The sequence below is a fragment of the Saimiri boliviensis genome, chromosome 19, assembly GCF_048565385.1.
Source record: "Saimiri boliviensis isolate mSaiBol1 chromosome 19, mSaiBol1.pri, whole genome shotgun sequence".
Classification (NCBI taxonomy): domain Eukaryota; kingdom Metazoa; phylum Chordata; class Mammalia; order Primates; family Cebidae; genus Saimiri; species Saimiri boliviensis.
Genome location: NC_133467.1, coordinates 8,325,936 through 8,352,296, shown reverse-complemented (window position 1 = coordinate 8,352,296; position 26,361 = coordinate 8,325,936). Strand labels below are relative to the sequence as shown.

Sequence of the window (26,361 nt, the reverse complement as noted above, 5' to 3'; positions counted from 1 at the left end):
TAAAGGTGGACTTGGAAAGGGTTGGAGAGTGGCTGAATGGAGTAGAACTGAAAATCATAGACCATTGAATGGGGTATCTACACAGCCTCTGAAATCTTCTAAAAGGTGGACGAGCATTGCGGAGAGGTGCGAAACTCTGAGCCATGTGTCAAAACCCTCAATGTCTAATTACAGATTGTTCAAGCAGAGTATGGATTAGGGAGCCTACAGACCACACCTCTGAGAGTTGCTACTTTATTCTCAGACATACACAATCAGATTCTCCTGTAACTAAAACTTTCTATTCATAAATGATAGCTTCTAGGATCAATCTAGGAGGAATCATATTTTTAACAAAGGATCATTTGTTGTATTTAATGTAACTGTATTTCTCCTCTGTTTAGCTTTATCTACGTAGTAGACATGCTCTGTAGCATTAAAAAATCTCTAGTTTCCTATTAAACTGATTTTCCTGGATATTTCCACCTCTTAATTTGTGTGCATACCTAAGTATATCAGTGAATTCAGGGTTAAGGAAGATGAAAAGGTGGGGAGAGCCTCAGAGATACAACAAGCGACATTTTAAGTCTAGAAATTTTACAGATCCCCTACTGATTTACAGGAGAAATCTTTCAGCTATTTGTATACCAACCAATTGTCTTGTCTTGCTTAGGTCTGGCTGACCCACTTCCTTGTTTGATAAAGATTTCTTGGAAGCCAAGAAAAAAACACTGGCAACATTAGTCAGATTCATTTAGAGGAAGTTACTTAAGAACAAAATTTATTAATGTTTTCTAATAAACTTTCCCACTCCCACTCTTTACCTAAACCATTCACACTCCTTCCTCCTCCCCCAACACAACAGAAGAACTATTATACTAAAAACAAACATATTCTGGCTCTTCATGGGTGGTCCTATGTTTGTGATCAGTGCCAGTGATTAGTGCAGATTCTAGGACTACTTTTTTCCTTTCATAACATGCAGTGAAAATAATAAAAACAATCCTGATAATATACAGCTCCCTTGATCCCAAAATTTATTTCTTCTTCTGACTCCATAATCTTACAATATTTTGTAAATATTGTATTCTCCCTCCTAGAATCCAGGAAGCCGTATGGTTTGAGAGAGTTCGATTAACTACTTGAAGCTAAGAAAACATCCAGGGGATACCTTTTGCTACCAGAACTCTTTCAGTTCTGCTGACATCTATTCCCGTAAATGAATGAAGACTCAGACTGACTTTCATATGTAGCACACATTCATGCACATACACCAGGTACTTTTTTTAAGGGCAATTTTTAGTGTCTGCAAATTAGACTTAATAGTTTTCTGGTAAACTTTCAATATTGTAACTTCCTTTTTCTCCTTGATAACATACAGATTTGAGTTTCTTGATAGATTCACAAATTTGGGAGGATTTACTTACATTAACCTGGTGCTCTGGAAGTATAATCCTCCAGTGGGTTAGAGTTCTTTTTTATTCTAAAACTGTGGCAACAATATTGCAGATGCAGGGACACAATTTTGTTGAGTCACCTCTTTCGGGATGACAGAATATGTTTCTTCAGTTAATATGGTCTCTTCAGTAATTTAGAACCATCAGTTAGGCCGTAGGTTTCTTTTACATTTAGTCATATTTTGTTCTTTTTTTTGGTTCAACTTTTATTTTAAGTGGGGTACCTGTGAAGGATATGCAGGTTTGTTACATAGTTAAATGTGTGCCGTGGTGGTTTGCTGCACAATCAGCCCATCACCTAGGTATTAAGCCAGCTTCCATTAGCTGTTCTTCCTGCTGTTCTCCTTCCCCCGCCCCTCCCAATGTGTGTTGGGAGGTCTCAGTGTGTGTTGCTTTCCCCAACGTGTCCGTGTGTTCTCATCATTCAGCTCACACTTAGAAGTGAGAACATGCAGTGTTTGTTTTTCTGTTCTTGTGTTAGTTTGTGAGGATAATGGCTTCCAGCTTCATCCATGTACCCACAAAAAACATGATCTTGTTTCTTTTTATGGCTGCATAGTATTCCACGGTGCATATGTGCCACATTTTCTTTATCCAATCTATCATTGATGGGCATTTGGGTTGACTCCTTGTCACTGCTATTGTGAATAGTGCTGTAATAAATGTAAGCATGGATATATCTTTAAATGATTTATATTCTTTTAGGTATATACCCAGTAATGGGACTGCTAGTTCAATGGTATTTCTGCTTCTGTATCTTTGAGGAACTGCCACACAGTCTTCTACAATGGCTGAACTAATTTACATTCCTACTAACAATGTGAAAGCATTTCTTTTTCTCTGCAACATTACCAGCATTTGTTGTTTCTGACATTTTAGTAATAACCATTCTGACTGGCATGAGATGGTATCTCACTGTGATTTTGATTTGCATTTCTCTCTCTCTTTCTGTCTCTCTCTCTTTTTTTTAGGCAGAGTCTCGCTCTGTCACACAGGCTGGATTTCAGGGGGGCAATCTCAGCTCACTGCAACCTCTGCTTCCAAGGTTCAAGTGTGTCTCCTGCCTCAGCCTCACGAGTAGCTGGGATTACAGGCATGTGCCACCATGCCAGGCTATTTTTTTGTATTTTTGGTAGTGATGGGATTTCACCATGTTGGCCAGGCTGGTGCATTTCTCTAATGATCAGTGATGTTGAGCTTTTTTTCATGTGTTTGTTAGCTTCAAGTATGTCTTCTCTGGAGAAATGTCTGTTCATGTCCTTTGCCCACTTTAATGGGGTTGTTAGTTTTTTCTTGTAAATTTGTTGAAGATCCTTGTAGACTCTGGATATTAGACCTTTGTCAGATGAGTAGACTGAAAACATCTCCCGTCCTGTAGGTTGTCTGTTCACTCTGATGATAGTTTCTTTTGCTGTGCAAAAGCTTGTTAGTTTAATTGATCCCATTTGTCAATTTTTGCTTTTGTTGCCATTGCTTTTGGTGTTTTTGTCATGAAATCCTTGTCTGTGCCTATGTCCTGAATGGTATTGCCTAGATTTTCTTCTAAGGTTTTTGTAGTTTTAGGTTTTACATTTAATTTTTAATCTATCTTGAGTTAATTTTTATATTAGGTATAAGAAAGGGGTCCAGTTTCAATTTTCTGCATATGGCTAGTCAGTTCTCCCAGCACCATTTATTAAATAGGAAATCTTTTCACTATTGTTGTTTTTATCAGGTTTGTGAAAGATCAGGTTGTAGGTGTGCAGTCTTATTTCTGAGTTCTGTATTCTGTTCCATTGGTCTGTGTGTCTGTGCTTATACCAATACAATGTTGTTTTGGTTACTCTAGCCTGAACATACTCTTACCATAAAGCTCAGTAATTGTATTCCTTGTGAAAGCATTCCTATAAACTTTATAAAATTAATCAAGGAAGGGGGGAAACAAAATAAAACAAGCTTGCAGGACACTCAGCAGTAATCGTTAGGTCAGCTTGCTCTCTGACCTGCTTCCTGATAGTTTTTTGTCTCTTGCCCTCAAATCACATAAGCCCTGCCACAAGAGTGTAGCTCCCTTAACTGCTTTATAGATAGCGGTTTAAATATTATGACATTGAGTTTTCAATTTGAGATATTCTTTCAGGTCCTGCATGCTGGTAAAACTGCTGATACCAGCTGGTTTGAAGAAACCCACTGGCATCAGCTGGTCTAAAAGACCTCATGAGAAGCTTACTCACAAAAGAATGCATTTTCTGTATCCTGATTAATTCATCCCTCATGCTCTGATCAAAAAACAACCCTAATTTTCCAGTGCTTTGCTCTCCATGATCTCCTTAAAAATCTCAGCCCAGAATGCCTCAGGGAGACATAATTTGAGGTTTTCTTTCATATCCTCACTCAGCTACCCTGTGATAAACTCCCTACTGCAAACCCTGCTATCTCAGTGTGTTGGTATGTTACCACATATCATGCATACAAAAATGGTGGTCCTGTCACATGTATTTTTCCAAAGGAGTTGAAAAGTTAGTTCATACAAAAACCTGCACACAGATGTTTCGAACGTATTTATTAATAATTGCCAAAAATTGAAGACAGCCAAGATGTCCTGGAGTAGGTGAATGGATAATAAATTGTGATTTATCTAGGCAATGAAATACCAGTCAGTACTAAAAGAAATAAGTTATCAATTCATGGAAGGACAAGGAGAAACTATAAATGCATATTACTAAGTGAAAGAAGCCAATCTGAAGAGGCTACATTCTCTGGAATTTTGGCTATCATTGGAAAAGGCAAAACTGTGGATATAGTATTAATAAAAACATCAGTGCATGCCAGGAGTTGGTGGGTGGTGGTGGGAGGGTTGGAGAGGTAAAGAGGATTTTTAGGACACTGAACGTACTTTGTACACTGTTATAATGATGCATACATGTCATTATACATTTGTACAAACCTATAGAATGTACGACTCCAACAGTGAACTCTAATGAAAACTATGGCTTTTGGATAATTATGCTGTATCAGTGTAGATTTGTCAATTGTAATCAATGTACCACCCGGTTGCAGGATTTTGACAGTGGGGTGTGTGTGTGTGTGTGTGTGTGTGTGTGTGTGTGTGAAGAAAAAGAGAGAAAGAGAGTGACTTTAAGGAATTGGCTTATGGGATTGTAGGGGGCTGGATTGTCTGAAATCTGTAGGGCAGGCCAGGAGGCTGACAATTCAAGTAGGAGTTAATATAGTTTTGGGTCAGGACTCTGTAGGGCAGCCAGCTGGAAACTCAGGCAGGATTTTGTTTTGTTTTGTTTTTGTTTTTTTGAGACAGAGTCTCACTGTGTCACCCAGGCTGGAGTGTAGTGAAATGATCTCAGCTCACTGCAAACTCTGCCTCCTGGATTCAAGCAATTCTCATGCCTCAGCCTCCCTAGTAGCAGGGATTACAGGCACTCACCACCACACCTGGCTAATTTTTATATTTTTAGTAGAGACATGTTTTCACTATGTTGGCCAGGCTAGTCTCAAACTCCTGACCTCGTGATCCACCCAACTCAGCCTCCTAAAGTGCTAGGATTACAGGTGTGCACCATCACGACTCTCCCTCAGGCAGGGTTTTTATATTCCAGTCAGTCTTAGTCCAAATGAGCTGCTATAACAAAATGCCACAGCCTGGGTGATTTATAAACATCAGAAATTTATTTCTCACAGTTCTAGAGGCTGAGAATTCTGAAATCAAGTTGCTGGCAGTTGATGTGTCTTGTGAGGGTCTTCTTGCTGTATCCTAATATGGCAGAAGAGCAGAAGAAGGGAACACACTCCCACAATCCCCTTATAAGAGTGCTAATCCTGTTTGTGAGCATAGAGCCCCCATGACTTAATCATCTCCCAAAGAACACACCTCTTAATACTGTTTGTTGCGTTGGGGATTAAGTTCAACATGAATTTTGGATAGGACACCATCATGTAAACCAGAGCACAATCTTAAGGAGAATTTCTTCTTTGAGGAACCTTACTCTTTGCTCTTAAGGGCTTCAACTAATTTCTTTTGCTGTGTAGTATTTCATTGTGTGGATATAAAACAGCTTGCTATAGTTAGTTTAATCATTCGCCTACTGATGGACTTTGGGTTGTTTCCAGTTTTTGGCTATCGTGAATAAATCTGCTATAACATTAATGTATAGGTTTTTGCATGAACATAGGTTTTTATTTTTGTGGGATAAATGCCCAGCTGTACGATTCTTGGATAGTTTGTCAAGAGTAGAAATACAATTGGGTTGTGTGTCATGATAAACAAAATAATGACTCTCCGAAAATGTCCATTGAATGTTACCTTACATGGCAGAAGGGATTTTGTAAATGTGAAGAAATTAAGGATCTTGAGCAGGAGAGAATTTCCTAGATTATCTGCATGGGACCCAGGATAATCAGAAGGGTCCTTATGAGAGGGGAAGGTAAGAGAATCAGAGCCAGATACTTTGGAAGATGCTATCCTGTTGGCTTTGAAGATGGAGAAAGGAACTGTGAGCCAAGGCAGTCTTTAGAAGCTGGAAAAGACAAGGAATAAATTCCCCTAGAACTTTTGGAAAAAACACAGCCCTGCTGACACCTTGATTTTAGTTTATAAGACCTATTTCTAACGTCTAACCTCCAGAACTTTAGATAATGAGTTTGTGCTCTTTTAGCTCATAATTTTGCAGTATTTTGTTAGTAGCATAAGCAGAAAGGCATTACATATAAGGAAGTGAATTTTTAGTTCAAAAAGAAACCAAACTTTTTCATCGTTGATATCTCTGCTCTCTAAGATCTTACTCTTTCCTCAAGAACCAACACATATTCAACTTCTTTCGTGAAGCCTGTTCTTATTTATAAATCACATATTTTTGTTGCCTTTTAAATGTCCGGAACTGTTCTGGAACCAGTGAAGAATACAGGCAAGGTCCTTGCTTTCACAGACATAAAATTCCAGAAAGGTGATCGAGATAAAAATAAGATAACAAATAAGATAACATCAGATAGAAATATAACATCAAATAAGATAACATCCGATAGAAATAAATGGTATAAAGAAGAAAAATGAAACAGCCTTAGTAGTTGCTTTAGTTTGATGGTTGGAGAAGCCCTTTCTAAAGAGAGGAAATTTGAGCTGAGATCTGAAAGCTGAGAAGGATATGAAAATCTGCATAAGAAATATTCACAATAGGGGCAACACCTGAGAACCACTGCTACTGAGGAAATCACAAGAAAGCCACTGTGTCTGGAGCATAATGAATAAGTGTGGAATTTTAGTAGATAAGCTCAGATAAATGGGCAGGGAATAGACCACTGAGATCCTCATAGGGTAGGACAAGAAGCTTATATTTATCCATTGTGTAGTAGGAAGCCACAGGAAGATTTTAAACATGGGAGAAGCATGATCTAATTTGTGTTCTAAAATAATTACTGCCTGTATAAGGAGGTGTAAGGAAGGGTCCAGTTTTGGTTTTCTGCATTTGGCTAGCCAGTTTTCCCAACACCATTTATTAAATAGGGAATATTTCCCCTATTGCTTGTTTTTATCAGATTTGTCAAAGATCCAATGATTGTATATCTGTGGCATTGTTTCTGAAGCCTCTGTTCTGTTCTATTTGTCTGTATATCTGCTACCAGTACCATACTGTTTGGGCTACTGTAGCCTTGTAGTATAGTTCGAAGTCAGGTAGCATGATGCCTCCAGCTTTGTTCTTTTTGCTTAGGATTGTTATTTTTGCTATACAGGATCTTTTTTGGTTCCATATAAAATTTAAAGTAGTTTTTTCTAATTCTGTGAAGAAAGTCAGTGGTAGCTTAATGGGGATAGCATTGAATCTGTAAATTACTTTGGATAGTATGGCCATTTTCACAATATTGATTCTTCCTATCTATGAGCATGGAATGTTTTTCCATTTGTTTGTGTCCACTCTTGTTTCCTTGAACCGTAGTTTGTAGTTCTCCTTGAAGAGGTCCTTCATGCATTTTAAGTTGTATTCCTAGTTATTTGATTCTCTTTGTAGCAATTGTGAATGGGAGTTCACTCATGATTTGGCTCTCTGTTTGTCTATTATTGGTGTATAGGAATGCTTGTGATTTTCACACATTTGTTTTGTATCCTGAGACTTTGCTGATGTTGTTTATCAGCTTATGGAGTTGTTGGGCTGAGATGATGGGGTTTTCTTAATATACAATCATGTCATCTGCAAACAGAGACAATTTGACTTCCTCTCTTTCCGTTTGAATACCCTTTGTTCCTTTCTCTTGCCTGATTGCCCTGGCCAGAACTTCTAATACTATGCTGAATAGGAGTGGTGAGAGAGGGAACCTTATCTTGTGCCAGGTTTCAAAGGAAATGCTTCTAGCTTTTGCCCATTCAGTATGTTATTGGCTTTGTGTTTGTCATAAGTAGCTTTTATTATTTTGAGATACGTTCCATCGATATCTAGTTTATTGAGAGTTAGCATTTTGAGATATGTTCCATCAATATCTAGTTTATTGAGAGTTTTTAGCAAGAAGGGGTGTTGATTTTATTGATGGCCTTTTTTGCATTAAAAGATTAAACACGGAAACATAAGATATAAAACCATAAAAACCCTAGAAGAAAACCTAGGCAATACCATTCAGGACATAGGCATGGGCAAAAACTTCATGATTAAAACACCAAAAGCAATGGCAACAAAAGCCAAAATTGACAAATGGGAACTAATTAAACTAAAGAGCTTCTGCACAGCAAAAGAAACTATCATTAGAGTGAAGAGGCAACCTATAGAATGAGAGAAAACTTTTGTAATCTGTCCATCTGACAAATAATATCCAGAATCTACAAAGAACTGAAACAAATTTACTAGAAAAAAAAAAAACCATAAAAAACTGGACAAAGGATATGAACAGACACTTCTCAAAAGAAGACATTTATGTGGCCAAAAAAAATACAAAAATAAGCTCATCACTGGTCATTAGAGAAATGCAAATCAAAACCACAGTGAGATACCAACTCATGCCAGTTAGAATGGTGATCATTAAAAAGTCAGGAAACAACAGATGCTTGAGAGGATGTGGAGAAATAGAAACGCTTTTACACTATTGGTGGGAATGTAAATTAGTTCAACCATTGTAGAAGACAGTGTGGCCATTCCTTAAGGATCTAAGACCAGAAATATCATTTGACCCAGCAATCCCATTACTGGCTACATACCCAAAGGATTATACATCATTCTACTCTAAAGACACATGCAAACATATGTTTAAAACGGTACTGTTCACAGTAGCAAAGACCTGGAACCAACCCAAATGCCTATCAATGATAGACTGGATAAAGAAAATGTGGCACATATACGCCATGGAATACTATGCAGCCATAAAAAAGGGTGAGTTCATGTTTCTTTGCAGGAACATGGATGAAGCTGGAAACCATCATTCTCAGCAAACTAACACAGAAACAGAAAACCAAAACACTGCATGTTTTCACTCATAAGTGGGAGTTGAACAAGAAGAACACATGGACACAGGGAGGGGGAACATCACACACTGGGGCCTGTCAGGCAGCGGGTAGGGAAGGGATAGCATTAGGAGAAATACCTAATATAGATGACAGGTTACTGGGTGCAGTAAATCACCATGGCACATATATACCTATGTAAAAAGCTTGTACATTCTGCACATGTATCCCAGAACTTAAAGTATATTAAAAAAAATTACTGGCACTGCCATAAGGAGAATGGTTTGGACTGAGGAAAGAATAGATAAGTGAACACCAATTGAGAGACTGTTACACTGCTAGGTTGGTAGTAGTGAAGTTGGAACAAAGGTGACAGATTTAGGATTTATTTGTGGGTTGTAGTCGATAGGATTGCTGTTAGATTGGCTATGGAAGTGAAGGAAAGAGTTTTCTTGCTTAAATGCTAGTAGATGGTGGTATCTTTAACTTTGGATAATTATTACTTGAGATCTGTGGTGCTGGGAGGGAAGAATATAAAATAAGCAATTAAATTGATGACTTTTAGTGACGAAGTTGTCAATGGACAATTAGACGTTGATCCTGGAGCCATAAATTTGGGAGTGCTTATTATGTCAAATGATAAGCTTGAATGTCTTTAATCTGGAGGAATGCAGACAGAATAGATCAACAGTCTTCAACTTATAGATACAATGGAAGAAAAAGAGCTTAAAGAGAGAGAGAGAGAAGACTGAGTAGTAGCGCTGTGAGAAACGTAGAGAAAATTATTGCTGACTACTTAGGTATTGTTTGGAGAGTATCAAACCGTGAAGCCACGGTGGGTGGCGGGGGGTGCTTTCAATAAAGAGACTATGGCTATTTGTGTTGAATACTACTGAGAAGCCAAATAAAAAAAGATTAGGAGAATGACTGGATTTAATCAAGTTGCAGCAATTCAGCACAATAGAGGGAGAGCAGACAGAGTGTAAGGGAGTGATTAAAATGATGGACGATAGAATCTGAGCTAGGTGCCTATGGAAGCAAATGGAAAGTCAAAAGAGGTGATAAATAGTGAAGTGATGAGGTTGGTAGATCAGCAGGTTCAGTGAAACTGAGAGTTAGATGTTAGGGTGTAAGCACTAGAATAGGTGAGCTGAAAGATGCTTGGAATCAAGATTTTGGAAGTGGTACTGTAATTAATGATAATGATATCAAGATATGTATAATTTGGGGAAATATGGTGGAAGAAGGCATCACTGGAAGGGAGAATGCCAGAGGATAGGCCAGGGAGGATGCTAAATATGTAGTCCATGTAAACATGGAAATTACCAAGGTGTCAAGGATAGAGGTGCGACAAAAGCCTATGAGATTTTGTATCAATGATTTGCCCAACTTTGTATCATTTCCTCCTCTTTGAACGTCTTTATTTTGTGCCACCTTCATAGTATTTGTCTTATTCTTCCTCTTATTCTGTATCTTTTTCTTCTTCTAGACTAGGCAATGAAAATAAGCTTGTTTGCCATCTTCTATGAAGATACACATAGTAGACATTTTCCAACACAATGTCGCAGTGAATAAGAGATTATAATGAGATTTAAATAGTGACTCTAGGAAGCCTCTGTGTAACTGAGGGCAAAACCATTTCAGGAAGGGCCAGCCCTAGTTTTGAATAGGTGGGAGAACACAGGATAACGGTTTACTTTAAGAATAATGATTCAGAGAAATCATATGCCATATGACAAACATACATAGAAACAATCAAAGTTTATTTTCAGAAAAGATTTGTCAATTTTTAAATAGTACAAAAATAAACAGACATTTGTTTCCAGACTTATCTTTTACATAAGTTAAATACACATTTGTCTAAGGCACTGAAACATTCACATATACAACCCAAATTCCCACGTTCCGTCAGCAGATCGATGTTAATAACAAATCAAGTTAAAAAAAAAATCAGTGAACAGTGTTTTATAAAGCATATTGACTATTTCTTTCTTAACCTTAAATCTTCTAAACATAAAATCGTAAAGAAGATTCTCCTGAGTTATTTCTCTTTAATGCTATTTTTTTCATTTTCTCCCTTTTCATAAAGACACATTTTTTCAGTTATTTATATAAGTACTAATATTATCTGTAATCAGTGTTTGATTTAAAAATATTAAAACCCACAGTGCTTTACACAGAATATTTTCTCAGTAAGTTGTGGCTGAACAAATTAATGAAGCATCCACAGGTCCCTCAAAAAGTTTTAAAAGGTCAGTCTTACAGCACATTCAGGCTAATGAGACAATATTCTTTGTGGGCTAGCACATAGGTCAATCCTAAGAACAAACATTCAATCTTAAATATCTCAATATACCAATCAGATTTCTAAAAATTTATTCACAAATATTAACACAATCATTTCTTTTGACTGTTTACATAATAATCCAGAGGTAACTCCAAAGAGATATACTGATTGTGACATAATGAAAAAAAATCAATGATTGTAGGCTTAAACACAGTTTATAACAATAGTGTCCTAATAAGACATAAATAATAATCTTCAATAAATTAAGTAATATACAGTACCATTAAATGTCAGCGACGAGATGTGGAAAAGAAGTATTATCACCATTATTATTACTGCTGACAACTAATTAGATGTTGTTTCATTTTGTTTTTAAATAAGAAAGGGCATTAATTAGAATCGGAAGGTAACTTTCTTCCAGTCACAAACCCCCTACAGTTCTTTCTGAGGCACTACCTTCTTTACAGGCATATTGGTTACAGAAAGCTAAAATTAGCTGTAACTAAAATCCTCTGCTTTTCACTTGAAACAAGTGTAAACTATTTTTTAAAGGGCCCTTTTTCTTTTCTCTTAATCTTCTTAAGAGGAGCTAAATAGCAGTCCTGAGCTGAGGTTTTCCTGAAAACTTGCCAAAGTTCAGGTAAGAAAATATAGACAGAGTCCACAGAAAGTGAACTCTGATCTTAAACCAGTAAAACAGAACAGGAGAAATAAAGTGATCAGAAGACACCTTCTCTTAGTGAAACGGCTAAAAGACGAAAAGAAAAGGAGCAGCATGCAGGTAGCCAGGCTTGATTCCAGTGCACCTACTGAATTGGCTTTTCAAGACTGAGACAAAATTAACATGTGAAAGGAATTGAAGCATTCTGAAGAGGTATTGTATGAGGCAGCTGCTGTCTTTTGCAGTGTGATATGGACTGCTAAATTATACCATGCAACAGAAAAATCTGAGAAAACATATCGTTATCCAAGCACAGCTTGGTACTTCATTAACCTCACAGCGAAATCTGAGTACCAGGCCTGCAGTGCACAAGGATAAAAAAAGGTTTCCTTTTTAAAAATTTAAACCTAAATTTGAACTATAATTTGGTTTTCTTCTTTGTTATTGCTTATTTTAAAGGTAGACTCTTGCTGCTATAGATTTTACATGTTACCAGTCGTATAAACAAGTTCTGGAATCTCTCGACAAATACTCTTATTTTAAGAGAAGACGGCAGTGGTTCCACCACCTTCACACATTTGGCATTTTGATTTAAAAGGAAGTCGTAACAGTCACACTAAAAAGATTTATACTCTTGGTGGAAAAGGAACAGCACTTATACAATGTTTTAACAAAAAATTGTAGTATAATTTCTGCTGATTTTACAGATTTAAATCCAAGGCAGCTTCTTTTTGGTCCATGTACAAGTTTGAAACTTTAAGAAACAAAACAAGCTTTTAAAAGTGATATGAATTTAGAAATTTCAAATTATTGTTTCATTGCTGCTTTAAAAAAGTAGACATGAAATTACTGGTAATGTCTAATTTAAATATTCCTTTAGTAATGCACTGGTACCTGTTTTTGTTAGTTTGATGACAGATAAATGTCCAAAAGTACTTTAAAATTTCAAACATTAGTTGCTTCTAATGCATCATGGAAGATACACTGGAAACACTGACAGTGTAAAAACTTGCAGCATTTTGCCATCTTCTAACAGCATTTCAATATTCAAACATCTTTGCTTTTGTTCTTATAAAAGTTGAAATTCAAGTAAAAAGACGTCAAAACTCATTTCTCTCCGGTTTACAAAAGAGAATAAACGCTGTTTTCCAAACTTAACAACAACAACAAAATCTTTAGAGTAGTGACATAAAAATCTTCACAAGTATGACTCCTTTCTCCGCAACAGGAGTACTGACTTCTGTTACAGAAGATGTTAAATAACATAAGGAGTTTAATATAAATATTATTAAATAATTAAATTAATAGACATGGTTCATATAAATAAATAAATATGATCATTAGAGTTCTACAGTTCAGTCGAACGTTCTTTTAGTAGTACTGTTGGATTGATATCATCTAGTCTGGAGCGGGAAGAACTTGCATTAATGGTGACTGTTTTGATGAGCTCTGGATCTGGAACACTGAATGAAGTAAAGGGACAGCCTTTCACGTTATTGCAGATGAGAGACTGAATTGAGGCAGTGTTGATGATTTTGAAACCCACTTCTCCACCAAAAGTGCTTGGCTTCCAGTAGGCGGGAGAACATATGACATTACCCATAAGTCCTTTCAAGGAGAATGGTGCTCCAACTTCTACCATAGTCTCACCAAAGATGGCATCTGGACGAGGCTTTTCTACCAGAAGGGCAGGATACAGCTCCATTGCATCAATGTCACCATAGAGTGCTTTCAGCTCTGCAGCCATTTCTTTCTCTCCTGTGAAGGCGATGAAGACAGATACAACCAGTGTCAAACTTCACAAAATAAAAAATAATTTGATTCTAACTTCTCTGTTTCCATTTGACCCCCTGATTCTTTTAAGAAGTTTAGAAACCATTTCTTACCTGTAAGTTCTTCAAATGATTCATAGGGCTTCAGCATAAAGCGTTTACGGTACTCATTAAAAGACTGGTATTTCATCTGCCTGCTCTGGTCAATGGAAGCCTGTGATACTTTTTTTACTGCAGGTGGAACATTCCTACCACCAGCAACCTGTGGAAAGTAAAATAACTTTAGGCATATTTACTATTTGTATTCAGCTTGCCTTAGGTACTAATCACGTAAGACTAAACTCCCAGCTGAGACAATTTTTATTTCCTGAAAAGATGCTTACATACATTTCAATAGGAGCTGTGCCTAAAATTCAGTGGGACAGCAGCAGTCTAGAACTAATTTGTCTTTTTAAATTTCAGAAATGAAACTAGTATTCAAGCCTAAAATATTTATTCCTGGGAGATTATAGATACTTTTGAAAATATCTATTTTTAAGGTAGGGGTACAATTTGCTATGTTTGACAATTGTAGCCTAAGAAGTTTAGACTTTTTGAAAAAAGTTAAGCTTTTGTTTTTTATTTAAAAAAATTTTTTTCTTCCAGATTGGTACAAAAGTAAAAAGTTAGGTTTCTTCTATCAATAAAATAATTTTACCAGCAATATAACTAACTACTCTTTTAGTAAGTTTAAGAAAAATAATTTCTGTGCAGAAATCCTAAAGATACTGACTAGTCCTTTGTTTTGTTTTTCAATCATAATGCTTACCCTGCCAGCAATTTGCTTGGTGAATGATTCAACAAACTGGGTAACTCCATGTTCCAGTAACATAGAGTTGTTGTAGATAAACTGTTGATAGTTGTAGTTCTGGTCATGAATTTGAAAGGTGTCAGGCAGAAGGGGATGCCAGTGATAGAGGGTATTAAACTCAGCAGCAATACGATTTTGGTACTGGAATTGTTTGTTGAAAAGTAGTTCTGGGTCAAATTTAAGTTTGAAGTGATAGCCACTCAAGTGCTGTACATAGTCTTCAATCACAATCTTAATAGTCTCTCCTATTTGCACAAAATAAAGAATAAAAACATTACTTGTTTCTGATCACAAGCCTTCAAGCAATTGGAATGTAATTTTGATTTGCTATTCCTTCATTTCTATTTTCTTCCTTGCCAATATCAAAAGATAGTTATATGGTCAGTCAGGCTTACACATTTAATGAATATAGAGTATGTGATTTTTTGTTTACCACATCTTGTCAGTTACTCAAAACATAACAAAGGTAGCACGTTAGTTTTCCCTGGGAAAGAGGGTTTGGTGTAAATCATTTTCTTGTTTACCTATCAGTATTAGTCTGCTTGTCTGGAACAACTGCTCATCACCCCATTCTGGATGCTCCTGTTTAAGCACATCGCACACTCTGTTGTGCTCCCTCAGCCAGATTGTGGCATACATCATCAGACCAGGCACCAGACCAAAGACTTCCTGTCCCACGGCAAACCGCAGATGCTCAGGAACTTGAGGAGGGTAGATCATCTCGGCCTGAGTATCTTTGACTGTGGGAGGATACATCTCTCCATCAATGATCTAAAAAATAACAGTAATAAATAAACATTAAAAAGTTAAGGAACACATTTTTAGGGATTTTAAAATATGGGTGTAAGTGCTAAGTAATAACTAAATCTTAGTATTCAAAGGAAGCATACCTGATACTTCATCTTTCCATCCTTGAAAAGGCGCAGTTTATGCTGTCTGTCCAGAGTTTCACCATAAATATGATTTAAGTCCACCTGGAAAATTATGAAAAATATTTTATTTTGTTGCTGTTGAAGTTGTTCTTAAAGTGTCTATCATATAATACATCATTAAATAATTTGATTCAGCTTTAAAATTTTTAAATAAAATAACATTTTTTCATAGCCACAAATTACTAATTGTTTTATCTATCAAACCTACAAACTGTCTTTAATACAATTAATATACTATATAGAGCTTATATCATATATATTATATACTTCATTATGATGATACATAATTCTAAAAATGCATAAAAATGTATATATAAAAATTATTATGAATAACTTGAAGCTATGCTATTGAAACTAAAGATAATAAATAATGCTGCAAAAACGTCACCTTACAGTATTGAAAGCAGCGTAATCAGGGTACAATGTGTTTTTGAAGACATAACATTTCACAGTACTAATATTTTAAACTAAAAGTACAAGGGCCAAATTACAAATAATAATACCTGTATGGTATTATTAATGTCATAATAATATATAAAATATGTCTGGGAATATTTATATATGTATGTGCATGTCTGTGTGTGTGTATAATTTTACTAGACCAGTGAAGTAAATGGAAAATTCCTTTAAGGTTTGTATAGATAAGACTTTTTTAAATGAGTAAGTTATTTGGATCGATCTATCCGTTTATCTCCTTTAATGTTAGCCCTTCCCTATGATTTACTATAGTTGTACCAACTCTAAGATATTAACTCTGTCTTACCCCATGGCCCAGGCCTTTGGTGAAAGCTGGCCCTCGCTTATGATCTGTCTTGAAAAACTGATGCGTGAAGTGCTGGGCAAAGAATGCAAACATCATATTGGAGCCCTGGGGATCAGGGATGAACTTTCTTCTTAGAAGAAATTTTTCCACAATCTCACTTGAATCAGGAAGCTGCTTCTTACCTGAAAAATGAGAAAGCTAAGATAAGAATCCATCTATATATTCAAGAAAGCAGATAGTGACTTTCAATCTACCAGAAATTCTTTATTTATAGGAGAAATACAATTGTGAATAGGATCAGAATATAAACAACAGTTCTAAGATATGGGGGAGCAATTTCTTACTGAAAGATTTTATCTATTTTAATTAGAATTATTTCATTTCTAATGAAATACTTTTAAAATATTGACATTATAGCAAGATGCTCATTTACTTTTATGGAATAAGTTTACATAGACTCATACTTTAAAAATATTCATAGATATCCATGATGAAAGTAAAAACTACTTTTGTTAACTAATTAATGGTAGTCTAAGGTCAGAAATTTTTTGGGCAGCAATGCAGCCCCTCTTACAGTTAATACATCTCTAGCATATTCTTCTTACTAACCTTTCACACCCAGGGGAGTGGGGCAGTCATCAGGTACTGGAGGAAGGGCTCTAGTATAATAGGAGAGGTTAGAGAAGGCTTCCCAGCTTTTGTAGCCATAGTCAACATTGTAGGTTGGCGGACTCTCAATCAAATGTGCTCTGGCTGAAATTTTCAAAGAAAAAAATTGTTTTATTTGTTCTCATATGCAAAGCAAATCAACCATCATTTTTAAATTGTAAAATGTGGCAGGTGGCACTAGAGGTTGAATTTAACTCCAAAAATAAAAAATACTCTATTTTAAAACAACTACACTTTAAAGTCTAATGGCTATTTAAAATACATCTTTAATAAAATACATATACTCCGCACGTTGTAATCTGGCAACACGGATTTTTCAGGTAGCCATCTGCTCACTATCCAAGAGGCCTATGAAAGCAATAGCTGAGCATGGCACCCGCTTTAGAATCATGGAAAGTTATTTTCTTGCTGATCCAAATCCAAATTTATTTTAATGGGTGCTATATGTTCAGAACAATTCTGTGGCCCATGGGCATTCAATAAACAGCTGGAACATGCTACCTCCACAAATTGACCAAACGGGAAAGGTTAGAAGAGGTATACAGGGTTGTGAGTAGACTGTGTAAACTAGATGGAACTAATGTCAATTTTTTGGCCATTAAGATGAAAGACAAACTTAAAATGTATCTTAAAAGTCATTTTGATAAGCTTGGAAATAAGTTTTTAGATTAAGCTTACAGTATTATAAAGCGCATTTTTCTTTGAGAAAGCTAAAAACCTTAGAAACACACTTGTACTTACATGTCAACACGTAACTCATAATCGCATTTCGAAGGAAGGGAATGTTATTGACAAAGTTCCAAAATCCCTTGAAGTGGGTAAGTATGTAGTGCACTGTGTTTGGAGTGGGTTTCAGAAACAATTTTATTCTTGTCAGAAATTCCGCTGCAAGAAGAGGAAGAAAGGGAGGGAGAAATTAATAGGACTCATTATAAGACATAAATCTCTGCAATGAAAACTGTATTCAGCCCCACTCCTAACGAGGCAACCAAAAGACAAACTTACGTGTTGAGCAGTTTTCACCATAGAATCCTGTCCGGGTACAATCACACTTGTACTGGTCAAATCCCACACTCATACATACACCTTGGTTTTGACATGGGTAGGAACAGCACGGATTTGCTACAATAAAAGGACAAATAAATCATTCTCTAGTGTCTTAATCTTAATTTAAACATCTAATTGTTTGACTATGAATCAACTTTACAATAATAAAGTCAAGAAATAAATAGGTAGTCATGGAAATACAATGTTTTTAACCTGCATCAGAATGGATAAAACGTAGAAATACCAATTTTCTATTCTAAATAAGGGTAAATGCACATTCAACTTGGTAAATGATGTTACTAAGCTTTTCTTAGTCAACTCTTTAGATGTTAAAATTAGCATTCTTACGAAGCTGAAACGAGGAGCACGATGCTTTCCAAATTAAAATGGATCTAGGACACGGATCAACATTTAGGACAAAAATTCAAAGTGAAACAACTCACTTTTAAGACATTTTGCTTATCTTAAAACCGAATCCGGGCTTTTCTAGGGGCAGGAAATAACTGACTAGAGTATTTAAAACAGCTCTTTCCACGCCATGAAAAGAGGTTCCGCAGAGACACAGTGCACCTGCGTCGATCGGATCGTGTATGAGCAGGACTGCAGCCTGCGAACCAGCGTCAGAGCGTCTCCCACCGGCCGAGGGACCGGCACGGCAGGGCCGAACGGCCGCCGAGCTCTCCGGGACCCTAGCGGTCCGCGCGCCTTCCCGAGTCCCGCAGCTCCTCGCTCGGAGGGAAGTCGGGCTGCCGGGACGGAGCCGAGGGCAGAGCGGCGCCGGGGACTCACCTGCACGGCCGAGCGCCAGGGCGGCGCACAGCAGCAGGGCGCGGGCGAGCATCGCGGCGGGCGGGGGTCGCGGCGGGCAGGCGGGCGGGGGTCGCGGCGTGCTGCGGGCGGCGCTGCGCAGGAGTTCCGGGCGTGCTCCCGACGCTCGCGGCACGTCGTGTGACAACTGGTCGCTGGCCCGGAGGCCCGTCCTTTTATGCCCGGCGAGAAAACCAAGCCCCCGGTGACGAAATGAGTTTCTTTCCGCCTGTCGGTTTACCCCCTACAACTTTTTCCCTCCTCTCCACTTAAAAAAAAAAAAAAAAAACTGCGTCAGCCCGGGCGGGGGCAGGGTGTTTTACTCACGCACTGAGAAAAGCGGAAACCCCGGAAGCCGCGCGTGGCGGGAGCCGGGCGGGTCGTCCCCGCTCTGCCGTCCGCGGGTTCCTCCGCCCCCGGCGGCGCGCGGCTTTGAGCCCGGCGCCTCTGCGTCCCCCGCGTCCCCGCCCGAGCGCCTCCGAGAGCCGGTCGGGGACGGATGGCCTCGGATGGGGTGCCCGGGGAGGGCGGGGGGACGCCGGGCTTCCTCTCCGGGAATCCGGGCTGCCCCGGAGTCCGGGGCTCGGGAATCCCCTCGCGCGCCGCCGCCGCGTCTGGGCTGTGCTTTGGGGGCCCGAGGGAGTCACGTGGGACCGGCCGGGGCGCGGGAGGTTGAGAAACGCTGACAGGTTCAGCGCCGCGGTGAGGATGCCGGGTCTGCTGCCTGTCTGCTGTGCCTGCAGCGCACGCACACCTCGCTGCTGAAAAACGCTCTTTGCGGGACGAAACGGCCACGCTCCCTTTGCATAGCCGTAATCTATCTAAAAAAACACTCTTTGCGGGACGAAACGGTTACGCTCCGTTTACATAGCCGTAATCTATCTAAAAAAACACTCTTTGCGGGACGAAACGGTTACGCTCCGTTTACATAGCCGTAATCTATCTAAAAAAACACTTTGCGGGACGAAACGGCTACGCTCCGTTTACATAGCTGTAATCTATCTAGAAAACACTCTTTGCGGGACGAAACGGCTACGCTCTGTTTACATAGCCGTAATCTATCTAGAAAACACTCTTTGCGGGACGAAACGGCTACGCTCCGTTTACATAACTGTAATCTATCTTCGTAGCCAGGATGCTTTTAACCGCAGAAGCTGTGCTCCGCACCGTCACCGCCTCCTGATTTCTTGGAGAGGGAGGAAGAAAAGGTGAATTCTCCTCCTCATGCTGCTCCTAAGCAGGTCCCGTGTCAGTAGTTAATTTGAGCTCCGAGGCCACCGGTGTAAAGTCTCCTGCCGGCTGATGGACAAAGGAAGCGGCGACGGCGGGCATCTGCCCGGACCCTGGATGTCCAAAACGTCGGCCTTAAAGCATTTCTCCCTCTGACGCGTGGTTTGGTTTGGTTACCAGCCCTTCATAGGAGGTACTGATAAAATAAATTTCACTTTTACAGTTCACTTTTTTTGGGTCTTTTCTCTACACTTTTACAAGATTATGAGTTGTGCCCATGGATCAAAGTACCACATGACATTTACTTTTCGGTTGTCTGGGCTTATTGGGGCTAATTTTCTATTCTCGTTTTGGAACATAGTTGGATAGGGAATTAATCAGATGGAAGGGAGATATATCTATATCTGTATCAGAGAAGAAGTGGAAAATAGGCAATTCAGTTATAGCATAAATCCTTAGCATTACAGAAAAAGGACAGCATAAAACCTGAAATAACACGACACCAGATACCTCAATTTCTAGAAGTCTTATAGAAAATAAACAAAGAGACTAGCTTGGAAATTTTTTTAAACCGTTTTGCTTAATGTACACATCTGATTCTACATGAGACACAAATGACTAAAATTCCGCCTCATCTAGGAAGCCTTTCTCCTTCTCTAGGCATATTTAATCATTCCATTTATGGCATTCCCATTTATTGCATGGAATCTTACATGATATTTCAACTAAGAGCATAGATCAGTCTCCTTTTAATGATTTCTTTTAATGATTTCAATTTGCTGTGTATTTTTAAAGGAGTAGGCTGCATCTACTGAAATTTGAAGTTTATAGTTAGAGCTACTAATGTCAGCTTGGGTTAGAAGTCGTGTTAGAATCTATACAGTGAGAGTGTACTAAATTTTTACGTTACAATCCTGAATTCATTTTGAAGTGATCAGCATCATTGTCTTCCTTATGAAACATTAATTGTATACATATTATGTAAAGAAGTGCGTTCTGTTGTCTGCAAAGAGATTTAGAATACAAAGGTGAGGGGAAAACAGGGCATAAAGAATAATCATATTTAGAGTATTTGAAACTCAAAGGAATTGAATTCCATCTATCACATAGTGGAAATTCTGTCACTTATATAGCAGGATAAAGTGAAGAGAGTTCCATGTACCTGGAAAGTAAAAAAAGAAAAACTTCAAGGAGAATCTGAGACTTTAAGGATAGGCAGAATTTTAAAGAGAAGTGCAAGTCTGAGCATAAGGAAAAAAAATGTATAATTTATTAAATCACTTTGACAGTTCTGAGACAATTGGGATGTTGGTCATGGGCCAAACCAAGACAGCTAAACCTATTTTATATGGAAAAGTACTGTGACTATTGTGTACCATAAAAAAAAATAAGGTTTGATTGTGTAAAACTTATAGCTCTCATGTTTGTATATATTCAGTGCTTCTGTGTCTATTATGGATCTGGTGCACAAAATTTCCATTAGCCTATGAAATTTGCTGGAAAATACTCTACATAAAGAGAAAATAAGGAAGAATCTTAAAAATCTTCCAGAGCATTCTGTTGGGTTTTACTGCCCCCTTCTGCTGCTTGAATTTTTATCAACTTGTTTCTTAAGATGCTGGGAAGATCGCCAGATTTTGTGTTTAATTTTATAATGTTCCTAAACATTCACATGTGCACTGTTCATTTTAGTTTTAAGTTTCATGAATATACTGAAAAGAAATGAAATATTTATTAATTGAAACGATAGGCCATTCATGTGACTTAAAAGAAAATGAACAATAAAGACACTTAATGTCCAAAATTTCAAATAAACTTTTTTTTTTTTCTTGTACTTTGAGCAGTGTTCTACTACTCAGACATTATAGATCACAATCTCAGGCAAAGGTCCTCTTTCTATTTCTCTCCCTTCTACTTTGGTAGGTTTAATGATTCACCTAGAGGGTGGAGATTACCCTTTGTCTTTTTCATTCATGGCATGTTGGCTGAACAAAAGAGCTTTGCTGTCTTGTATCAAGGTTATTCTTAATATACTTTGGCAAGTTTATGCCATGAAATACATCTCTTCCTTGAGTAGCAGTACTTATAGATTTCTTCTTTAGTCCTTTAGTAAATCCTGATTATTTACCCATTCTTAGCTACACAAGATAGTTTTGAGGCTATAAACAAAAGCATATAATTTGTTAAATTTTTAAAAAGTCCTTTCACGTAAGTCAATGAAGAAACACTGATCTCCTTTCTTTTCTCAGATATCTCAATTCTTTGATGGATTTTTCTTTTCCTTCATTTTTTTGTGGTTATCATAATACTCAGATAAGCCAAAGTAGTTGAATGCAGTCTTTTATTGAACCTAGAAATCTCACACGGGGACAAGGAAGGGCAAGAGAGTATGAGGGGTGAACTGGAGCGGGCGGGATGGGAACATACCCACAGAGTATGAGGTCTAGTACTTTCAGTTTCTGATCTGGCATGTCAGGAAGGAGCTTGGAAATTGTCACTTCATCCTAAAAACAAGTAAAAATCTAAGCAAACTAAAAAATCAACACTTACAGAACTATCAGAGAAGTGAAGTGACAGGTCAAACCACTCCTTAAAAAGGTCGAAAGACCATACAAGAAGAACAACTTACTGGAGCAGAAATGCACAGGCAGAACCCTCTGTGAAAAGAAGCCTCCATGAAAACCAGTACCTGAGTAGGAAAACCTGAGCTGTAATTGATGAATTGCCGGAGGTTGAGTGCAGATAAGTGTGTGAAGGAAAAACTCTGGAAGTCTCCCACACTCTTGTGAGTTTTGCTTCCTGGAGCTCTACTAGGTTCTCACAGTGGATATCAGAGAAAACTCCCCCTCAGCTCCATCAGAGTATAGTGTTGTTAACAAGGCCTATACTCAGCAGACACTATTTTATAATATCAAAGCCTAAATGACTGGGATTTTGTCAGAGCCTAACTGAACTAGAAGAAGGAAAATACCCAAATTTAACTGGCTCTCCCCTTCCATAAGGACGAAGAAAAATACCCAACTCCAGCCCTCTCTTTAGCTTCTACATAGGAGAAGGGAAATAGCCAATTCCAGCCCCCTCCAGCGATCCTCTTCCGCTTAAGGAGAGGAAGGGAGTGGAATGAAAAGTACTTGTCAAAGTCACTGTTGTAGGCAGAGGCTCACTAAAAGGCTGACACCTGATACAGGACCATAGAATGCTTCACCTCCCCTGACCTCTTACCATCACATTACTATTTATTGAGTTTCTTTTACTCAGTACATCATGCCTGGCTTTCAACAGAAAATTAGAAGGTATACTAAAAGAGAAAAACGTAGCTTTAAAAGACAGAGCAAGCATCAGAATCAATCTCAAATATGGCAGAGATGTCGAAATTGCAATACCTGTGAATTTAAAACAACTGCACTTACTATGCTAAGACAACACACAAGAGTAGGTTGGTAATGTAAGCAGACACGGCAATTCTAAGAAATAATCAGAGAAATGCTAGAGACCAAACACTGTAACCGAAGTGAAGAATGCCTTAAAGGGATCCTTAATGGACTGGACATGGCAGAGGAAAGAATCCCTGTGATTGTGGATATATAAATAGAGATTTCTAAAACTGAGAATCAAAGAAAAAACAGTGAACAAAACCAAATGTAATATCCAGGAAACATGGAGCAACTAAAAAACGTACATAGAAGGGACAAATAGAAGGAGAAGAGAGAAAGGAACAGAAGCAACATTTTAAATAATAATGATAAGAATTACATCTGACCTCTTCCCAGATACCATACAAACGAGAGAGTGGAATGAAATATTTCACATCGAGAGGAAAAAACCCACCAACCTAGAATTATGTACCCTACAAAATTATCCTTCAAAAGTGAAGGAGAAATAAGGCTTTCTCAGACAAATGAAAACTGAGGAAATTTGTGGCCAGTAGATCTGCTTTGTGAGAAATGTTAAAGGAAGTTATTGAAATAAGAAAAATGATATGGGTGAGAAACTTGAATCTACATAATAAAGAAACAGCATTAGAGAAAAAAATAAGTGAAAATAAATAAAAATATTTATTTTTCTTATTCTTTTGAGATACGGTCTTACTCTGTTACCTAGGCTGGAGTACAGTGGTTCAATTTTGACTCACTGCAACCTCTACCTCCAAGGCTCAAGCAGGTCCTCCCACCTCAGCCTCCTGAGTAGCTGTGACCACATGCCCATGCTACCATACCTATATATATATACATATATATATATATGCATATTTTGTATTTTTAGTAAAGACAGGGTTTCACCATGTTGCTGGGCTGGCCTTGAATTCTTGAGCTCAAGCAACCCACACACCTCAGCCTCCCAAAGTGCTGAGATTACATGCATGAGCCACCACACCTGACCTATTTTTCTTATTTTTAATGGATATAACAGGCTGGAATGCAGTGTGGTGTGATCTCAACTCACTGCAACCTCTGCCTCCCAGGTTCAAGCAATTTTACTGAGTGGCTGGGATCACAGGCATGTGCCACCATACCTGGCTAGGTTTTGTATTTTTAGTAGAGATGGGATTTCACCATGTTGGCCAAGCTGGTCTTGAACTCCTGACCTTGAGTCATCTGCCCACCTCAGCCTCACAATGTGCTGGGATTACAGACAGGTGTGAACCACTGTGCCTGACTTATCACTGCTTTTCATCATCATGGTGGAAGCCTCAGCCAATGCAATAAGACAAAAATAAATAAATAAATAAATAATATACAGATTGTGAAGGAAGAAATGAAACTTGTTGTTTGCAAATCACATGACCATCTATGTATAAAATGCACAAAAATTGACCCAAAAACTTCTGGAACCAAGAGGTGATTATAGCAACATTGCAGCATACAAGGTTAACATTCAAAAGTCAGTTTCTTTGTTGTATACCAGAAATCAACAAGTGGAATTTGAAATTAAAAACACATTACCATTTACATTAGCACCCTCCAACATGAAGTATTTATGTATAAACCTAAATATATATGAGATATGTATGAGAAAAATGACAAAACTCTGATGAAAATATCAGAAGGGCTAAATAAATGAAGATATATTTCATGTGTATAGATAGGAAGACTCATGATTGTCAAGATTTTTGTTCTTCTTTTCCTTTTTCAAGAGGCAGAGTTTTGCTCTGTTACCCAGGCTGGAGTGCAGTGGCATGACCTCAGCTCACTGCAACCTCCACCTTCTGGGTTGAAGCACTTCTCCTGCCTCAGTCTCCCAAGTAGCTGGGATTACGGGCACCTGTCACCATGCCTGCCTAATTTTTGTATTTTTAGCAGAGACGGGGTTTCACCATGTTGGCCAGGCTGGTCTTGAACTCCTGACCTCGTGATCTACCCACCTCAGCCTCCCAAAGTGTTGGAATTACAGGTGTGAGCCACTGCACCTGGCCAGTTTCAGTTCTTTTTAATCCATAGATACAACGTAATTTCAATAAAAATTCCAGCACATTGTGTTGTGGATGTTGACAGACTTATTCTAAAGTTTATATGGAGGCTGGGCACAGTGGCTTATGCCTGTTACCCTAGCACATTGGGAGACTGAGGCAGGAGGATTGCTTGAGCCAAAGAGTTCCAGACCAGCCTGGGCAACATGATGAAACCTATCTCTACAAAAAAACAGGCATGGTGGTGCATGCCTGTAGTCCCAGCTATTTAGGAGGCTGGTGGGGAGGGTTCCTTGAGCCCAGGAGGTTGATCCTGCGATGAGCTGTGATTACACCACTGCTATTCAGCTTGGGCAATAGAGTGAGAACTCTGTCTTAAAAAAAAAAATTTATGTGGGGAAGCAAAAGACCCAGAATAGCCAACTCAATACTGAAGGAGAAAAACAAAGTTGCAGGACTGACACTATCTTACTTCAAAGCATGGTATTTGCAAAAGAATTGACAAATAGATCAACAGAATAGATAGAGCCCAGAAATAGGGCCACATAAATATAGTCAACTAATTTTTTTTTTAAGAGATGGGGTTTCATCACGTTGGCCAGGATGGTCTTGAACTCCTGACCTTGTAATCTGCCCGCCTCAGCCTCCCAAAGTGCTGAGATTACAGGCGTAAGCCACTGCACCCACCCTATAGTCAACTAATTTTTGACAAAGAAGACATGGCAATACAATGGAACAAAGATAGTGTTTTCAACAAATGGTGCTAGAACCACTGAACATCAACAGGCAAAAAACAAAGAAGACTCTTGATACAGACCTTATACTTTTCATAAAAGTTAACTCAAAATAGATTATAGACCTAAATGTAAAATGTAAAATTATAAAAGTCTTAGATGATAACATGGAAGGAAATCTAGATGGCCTTGGATATGGCAATGATATTTTTTTAGATAGACAAGGGCATGATTCGTGAAAAAAAGTAATCAACAATTTGGACTTCAGTAAAATTAAAACATCTGCTTCACAAAAGACGTTGTCAAAAAAGAATGGGAAGACAAGTTTTAGAAAGGGAGAAAATATTTGCAA

The 26,361-nt window shown here is 38.1% G+C and overlaps 1 protein-coding gene and 1 long non-coding RNA gene across 2 annotated transcripts in view; one reads left to right on the top strand and one right to left on the bottom strand.

Annotated features, from left to right (window-relative positions):
• The window catches only part of LOC141582212 (uncharacterized), an 82,613-nt gene that overhangs the window by 16,746 nt on the left and 39,506 nt on the right, over positions 1-26,361 (top strand). The gene's annotated exons all lie outside the window — the stretch shown is intronic.
• Positions 10,597-19,054, bottom strand: PTGS2 (prostaglandin-endoperoxide synthase 2). Its single transcript, XM_010348759.3, has 10 exons — positions 18,621-19,054; positions 17,790-17,906; positions 17,526-17,669; positions 16,725-16,868; positions 16,116-16,297; positions 15,311-15,394; positions 14,945-15,191; positions 14,379-14,665; positions 13,685-13,832; positions 10,597-13,556 (listed from the first exon to the last, which is right to left on the bottom strand). The coding sequence occupies exons 1-10, from the start codon at positions 18,670-18,672 to the stop codon at positions 13,147-13,149; spliced, it is 1,815 nt and encodes a 604-aa protein (XP_010347061.2). The 5' UTR covers positions 18,673-19,054; the 3' UTR covers positions 10,597-13,146.

Excerpts from the sequence above, each read along its gene's own strand:
- PTGS2 (XM_010348759.3), bottom strand. The coding sequence starts at position 18,672 with ATGCTCGCCCGCGCCCTGCTGCTGTGCGCCGCCCTGGCGCTCGGCCGT. Across the intron at positions 16,298-16,724 it reads CACTCCCCTGGGTGTGAAAG|GTAAGAAGCAGCTTCCTGAT; the intron begins GTTAGTAAGAAG and ends CTCATTTTTCAG. Across the intron at positions 15,395-16,115 it reads CCAAAGGCCTGGGCCATGGG|GTGGACTTAAATCATATTTA; the intron begins GTAAGACAGAGT and ends ATAATTTTCCAG.